We start from the raw sequence: 7,153 nt of genomic DNA, 5'->3' as shown, positions 1-7,153 counted from the left end.
AACAAACAGTTGTATTAACCATTGACAAAGATACATAAAAGCTTATTGTTAATTCATGTTAGCCAATGCGTTAACAACTGTAACCTTATGTAAGTCTCACCACTGGAATTATTGTGCTATTCAACACTACGTTTGACCACATTCCCAGATTTCTTAAAATTACATGATATTGAGATCACTGCCCACACATTATTCTTCATCATGATAATATAGTTATATATTTTTTTTAATTCCAAGTGAAAACCTCACACCAACTGCCTAACAGTGGAACCTCTCAGAAAAAAAAACTAAGTTTGAGTATTCTGGTTATTTCAATGTTTTCTTTGTGGTTTTGTCCCCAGTTCATGTTTTCTCTTATGTATTCCAGCATGCAGATACAGCTAACACTCAGAATCACATGTTGATGCTTTGAAGTCACTTGAGTGTACGTTTCATCTTTCATGTTGTCTTTTTGTTGTCCTTTTTATATATGAGTACTCTAACAAAACAGGCTTTGTTTGGAGGGTTGGTTAAATCAAGACAACCTTCTCTTGTCTGTTTTTGATTTATCTGGATCAGATTGATTGTTTTAATGCACCTGCATTTTGACTGATGTCTGGTTTGCCTGTATACAGCAAAGAAACAAAATAAAGTGTGTTCAGAGATTAAAGTAAATATCGCCATAAAATCAGCCAGTCAAATAAGTCACAACCTTCCAGAGGTTTAAATCACTTTATTGCGGTTTTAAAAATCTTTCTTCATGTTACAGATGTGTGATTATTTCATACGTCTCTTAATGGACGGCAAGGAATTGTGCATTTCCTCATGAACGACTACAAAAAGGAATGTTGCTATTTTTCTTGTAAAAAACAACAACAACAAAAAAAACGGAATACAGGAGCACTGGATAAACACCTTTCACGTAATAGAAAACCCAAATAATTACAGTCTCAGTCAGAACGGCTTCATCCTGTTTCACACTTGAAAAAAAAAGTTCTCAATTATCATTGTTTTTAGGCTAGAGTCTAAATATCGAAGGCACACCCTGAACGCCCCCTTCCCCGCGGCGTCCATGTTTCCAGCTCGCGATGATTGCCAATTAGAGCAGAAATCAATTTATAGTCTCCATTGCTTAATTGATATCATTATGTTTACTGTAGAATGAATAATCGAATATTGTATCATTACATCAAAATGAAGTCGTGCATGAAGCGGGCCCGGCAGGTAGCCGCCGCTGAGAGGTTTCTCGTTAAAAAGAAGTGATTGCTGATAATTAAGGGTTATCATTATATTCCCACTTCCCCAAATGCCGGCATTAGACATTCAGTCTTCCAAGTTCAGCCTAAAAAAACAACAACAACTAAAAACGAATAGTTTCTAACGTGAGATCCAAATCAAAACGACATCAACGTATCTTTCAGAACAAAGCATTTATTTGATAAGAAATCATTTCAGATTTTAAATATTTACCACAAAAAGCTCTTAGCGGGAAATGTTAAATAAATTACTAGTTGACTAAACAGTCATAAATAAACCGAAATAATCATGCTTGGCTAAAGCCCGTCTCCTTAGACTTGTGTTCATGTCTCATCTTTCCTCCAGGTGATTGTGAAAGGCTTTTCAATGGTGTGAGATTGTGGTCCTGCGTTAATAAGCAACTCGTGATTCTGAAGGAGAGAAAGAGAGAGTTATTCGAACAGAAAAATGGAACGAAGGAGTTTGTGATGCAACTTTACAGATGAAATGAAAGCTAAAACACACACTCATGGTCAAGAGTTGCTGCACAAATTCTCTTTAGGAGCTTAAACTCGTGTTTGACTGCAGGCTGGTTCCGTCAATGACCTCATAATGGCGTGATGAAGAAAAATAAATGGTGTTTCGAGCGAATCGTTGGAAAACGCCACCTCTGATCTGACATACGCTGCTGAGGGCAAACGCACGCATAGAGACAGATGGAGCTGCCTCGCCTCTTTCAGACTTATTATGCAGTCGGGAAATACTAAGAAAGATAAATGATTTGGTGTGGGCTGGAACACTAGTTATTCAGATGCGCACAGTTTCTTTGTCATTTCCCCCCCTTCGATTCTTCTCATGGCTGGTATAATTCTCAGTCTCTGGAGCTCATGCCTGCATTCTTATTAATAGAAACGGTCGATGCGCACACAACTTTTAAAAGGCATCTCTTTTTCTTTTTTTTTGTCAGAATGTAAACTCCTTTCTGTATTTCATCAAGCTCACTGTACAGGGTGAAGATCTATATAGAGGACTAGGAGAGACACTTACAAAATACAAGGAGGAATCAATTAGCTGAATGCATTCAGATGTTTAGCTTTTAAAGTATTCTTAGATATTTTAGTGATTCTCATTAGTGTAATACAATTTAAAAAAAAATCGTTTTCAGCATCATTTAAAGGCGGCAAACACGATGCATATAAAAAAAAAATCATCGATTACAAATAATTCGAATTATTATAAAATTATTATAAACAATATAAATAATTAAATTGTCATGAAAATGATATCACTTATGAATATTAAAATCTCTTTAAAAATTTACAAATATTTTTAAATAAAATATAATTTTGTCTTTCTTTGTATTGATTTTGGGGTGAAATACGACCAGGATCAATACAAGGCAGCAAACAAATACTTCCATGATGTATACATAATTCTCAATTTAAATAATATAATCATTTATAATATCCTCAAAAGTCATGAAAATAATATATCTTGAAATATTAAAACTAAAATATTAATATTTTAAATAAAACATTTTCATATTTCTTTGTATTGATTTTGGGGTGAATTTTTATTCACCCAATTATGAAAGTAAATTTCAAAATGAAACCTTGAAAATCATTCACTTTATAATTTGGCGAACACGAATAATTTTTGTATTTAAAAAAAAAAAAAATGTATTCCATATAAAATGAATTCCATGTATTAAATAATTATTAAATTAAATTAAATATAACTTAAATTACAGTTTACATTTTTAAACATTGTGATAATATATATATATATATATATATATATATATATATATATATATATATATATATATATATTATTATTATTTTTTTTAAATGAATAAACAAAATACAAATTAAATAGATTCTTTTTAAGCAGGACCTCTTGTCCTCCTAATTGTATCAGTGATTCTGACAATATGACTGAAGTATATGTTTGCATGAAGCATCTCACCTCAATGTTGTAATCAAAGGCCAAGTTGGCATCAGGCTTCCCAGGTACACTCATGGTAACCACAATGATGCTCTTATTTACACCCCACACCTTCACATAACCCAGGGTTAACCTGTCAACCTCGGCCAAACCATCATTGAGAACCGTGTTAGTAAGAACACCCTATAAATATAAACACACAGCACAGCTGTTACACAAGATACACACACATGCTTATTTAAAGTTAGAGCAAAAATGCTATTGCAAATGATAATTGCTGAAAGTAAAACATCTGGATACGTTATATTATTGCATATTTGTGGGGGAAATGTACTTAATTATCATAAATAATCGCAAAAACTCGACAATATGACCCGTTACTTGAGATTCACTCATTCCACTGAAATTGTGTTGTTTCAGTATTAATGTAACATCTGTGCCGAGACAACTCAAACTAGCTGAGTTTGACCTCGTTTTTACAAACAGTTTTCAACTCCATAGGGCCTTGTTTTTTCCCAACGCTCCAAAAATCTCCCCAAATATGACATCAAACCCACAGGAAGTCCAGAGAGCTCTGACCTGGGCCAAGCGGCCTTGAGCTGCTACAGCATGAAATAGTTTTGGATCTGGATTTTGTTTCTAAATTGAGAGTGGCCACAGATGTTTGGCTTCAAGTGAGATGGACAATCTTGAAGTCCCTATAGGTTTTTAATGGTAACTGTGCATGACCACAATCCAAATAAATCTGAAAGAACTGCACACATAGCGTTCTGAACATATGAACATACCAAAGACACGTTGAAATTTATCAAGAGGGAACCGTTGTTCTGAACAGTATCTGTAAGGAGAAAGACGGGGAAAAAAGAAGACGATTAAGAGAAGTACAGGAAAGGGCCATAAAAAAAAAAAAATAAAAAAAAATGATACAATTATTGTGATTTTAGAAAAAAATAAAATACACACACTTATAAAGAAACATGTTAAGAACATTTTATTTTATTGCGTGTAATGCTGATGAGACCTATTATTAAAATTAAATATGTAATCAGTAATAGTATTAACTATGTGGAAAAAGTTGTAAGTGGTAAATACATGCATCTACTGTACTAACATTTTTTGCAAATCTCCAAAAACAATTCTATATTTTAAAATGAACACCTGGGGAAAGCAAAACACCAACTTGTATTCCTTTTCACACAAATTATGATTACAGGGACAGATTATCATTTAATTAAAACTTACTTTAGAGCGGTTCCTTGCAAACTATTATGTTATGATTACCTCAAAATGCTTTGTGCATGATTTGATATGAGCGTCGCATAACCAGCTCCATATGTATGACTTTTCTGATGTTGTAAACTTATCTGTTAACTTACCTTATTGCACTTGCAGTGCAGAGTAAAAATGTGTTTTTATCTCACGTTTGCTTTTGTTAACACTATTAAGGTTTAGGGCCCTATCATACACAATGCAGCGCCAGGTGCGAGGCAAGTGTTTTTTGCTAGTTTCAGCCTGACGCAGTTATCATTTTCACGCCCTGCGCCATGTTGTTTAAATGGCAAATGCATTTGCGCTCATTTGTGCTCTCATGGGCGTGCTGGTCTGAAAATGATTTTGCTAATTTGAGGCAACTGAAATAGACTGTGCCATTGACCAACAAAAACAAAGATATGGTGGAATCCAGCTTGTCCCGTCGATGGTCTGCTTACGCGCTTTAACCTCACGCACGAAAAGATCCATTTCCTCTCTGGAGAAGCGTTCAGTCTTTCCGATTGGAAATTCCGCCATGTAAATAGCCAATCCGACATGGCGCGAGCACTACTTGCTTTTAAAGGCAATGGGAAATGAGACTCTGATTGGTTTATTACACGTTACGCCCAAAACACACTGAACTATTGCAATACGTACAACAACCACTGAACTTGATGTGTTTTTAGAGTCACTCACTGGACATTTAAATTTGAAGCGAAACGGTGCAAGAAGCAACATAATATCGTTTTGTAGAAATGTTGAGTCTGGGTTGAAGAAATCATCAATGGAATATATATATATATATATATATATATGAATGAAGCCCAAATTCAATCTATACATCATATAAAGCGATCATGTCGTTTCAGAACATTTTGGACTAAAACGCTCACTTCATATGGATTAGTTTTACGATCTCTTTATGATCTTTTTGAAGCGTCAAAGTTTCAGTTGCATAGCTGTCAATAGAGAGTTCTCAGATTCCATCAAAAAGATCTTCATTTGTGTTTCGAAGATGAACGAAAGTCTTACGGGTTTGGAACGACATGAGGGTGAGTAATTAATGACAGAATTTTGGGTGAACCTTTAACCACCCCCCCCCCACACACACAACCAAACATAACCCACCAATTCCCTCTCCATCATCCCAGAACAGGGATCCATGTGCTGATTCTGCATCATCGAGAGCAACAAGCAGACCCAGAGGATTCTTACGACTACAAGAAAAAACACAAAACAAAATTGTGAACACAACATTCATGTTACGACATCACAACCATGAACACATGAACACCCACATTTACATATGAACACTTATTCAGTGTTCAGAATCTTGATCATCTTGATAAACAACAGTGTGAAGTCAAGCCACAGAGAGAGGGTGGAAAATGGACATATAAAAGAAAATTGACTGTTTGTGTTGTAAGAGACTTTTTGAATAAAAATAAATAAATAAAAAAACTATGAAGCTATAGAAACATGGCCCAATTATACATTAAACAAATCTTAATAAAGATGCATGGTAGCTTCTTCACCTGTAGTGTGTGTTGTTCTCTGGTTTCTGCCAGGGAAGGATGTAGCCTCCTCTCACGTGCAGGTTAATTTTCTCTAATGGTGTATCCATATCCACAAACTGTCCTCGAACTCCAACATCTTTGCCCTGGATTCGAAATTGCAAACAAGCAGATAAGAGACCCCAATATATAGAGGACAAAGTACAGCAGGTTAAAATTGTTGCTGAAAGCCAGTTGCATAATGACTGGTTGTTTAATTCACATGCTAACTAAATCTTGCTAATAAACATTTGCATGCTTGCTAATAAAATGTTTTCTTGCATGCTGATAGAATGCTTACCGTGTGGTAATCGTACCAGCGGGCATCTGGCACGTAGCCCTTGACCACAGTGGCGCCCTTCACAAAAAAAAAAATCAATGAGAACAAAATAATAAATAACAACATAAAAAAACACTAAGAAGAACCGTCTATCTCTCTTTCCTGATTGAATATAGTGCTATGTGACAGTGTGTGACTTGTGATTTGCTTATAGCACGAATATAGCGAAGGTGTTTTTGTGAGGATACCTTGTCCAAAGCAGGTGTGATTAGAAGGGCGGGACCCCAGAGGAACTGCCTGTCGATTTCCCATGTGTTTTCATCATTGACAAACCTACATTACAGGACACAGCGCTGAGAACATTATTTATACAACACAGTGCATGCAGATTGTAATGGAAAAGCAGAAAAAGTGGGGAGGTTTAAATAAAAACATGAGATGCAGAAAAAAAAAAATAGAACAGAACATTCAGTCCAATAGTTCAGGCTGCTAAAAACAGAGTGGAAGAGGAAGGTTACACAGGACAACAGGAAAGAGAAAAGCACTGATATCAAAGCAGGCTAAAAAAAAAATCATTAGATGGAACATAATAACAGAAGAGTTCTGATTAGTCATCTCTATGATTGAGATGTAATTGATAGAGAGGATGGACTGAAAATAGTGTCAGAAAGAAAATATGGTGTAATGAAGATGTATTTGGAGGGAAATTAAGGAGCAGAAGGTCTTAAAGGGATGGTTCACACACAAAATGGAAGTTTCGTCATCATTTCCTCACAGGCACTGTTACATTTACTTTTATTGCATGGAACAAGAATAGCATGAACATTCTAAACATCATGGTTTTGAAATAGTATGAGGGTGAGCAAATGGAAGACAAAATTATTTTCATTTTTGGGTGAACTACTCA

The 7,153-nt window shown here is 35.2% G+C and overlaps 1 protein-coding gene across 1 annotated transcript in view; it reads right to left on the bottom strand.

Moving 5' to 3' along the window:
• Positions 1-697: 697 nt before the first annotated feature.
• The window catches only part of si (sucrase-isomaltase), a 52,453-nt gene continuing 45,997 nt past the window's right edge, over positions 698-7,153 (bottom strand). The window contains exons 42-48 of the mRNA XM_082182847.1: positions 6,495-6,579; positions 6,268-6,324; positions 5,949-6,073; positions 5,542-5,630; positions 3,951-4,000; positions 3,184-3,345; positions 698-1,646 (exon numbers count right to left, since the gene is read on the bottom strand). Of these exons, the coding sequence (XP_082038973.1) occupies positions 1,560-1,646; positions 3,184-3,345; positions 3,951-4,000; positions 5,542-5,630; positions 5,949-6,073; positions 6,268-6,324; positions 6,495-6,579 (655 nt within the window). The 3' untranslated portion in view covers positions 698-1,559. The remainder of the gene's footprint in view (positions 1,647-3,183; positions 3,346-3,950; positions 4,001-5,541; positions 5,631-5,948; positions 6,074-6,267; positions 6,325-6,494; positions 6,580-7,153) is intronic.

Source organism: Leuciscus leuciscus (assembly GCF_965113295.1).
Source record: "Leuciscus leuciscus genome assembly, chromosome: 10".
In the NCBI taxonomy this organism is placed as follows: domain Eukaryota; kingdom Metazoa; phylum Chordata; class Actinopteri; order Cypriniformes; family Leuciscidae; genus Leuciscus; species Leuciscus leuciscus.
This window is presented reverse-complemented; position numbering and strand designations above follow the sequence as displayed.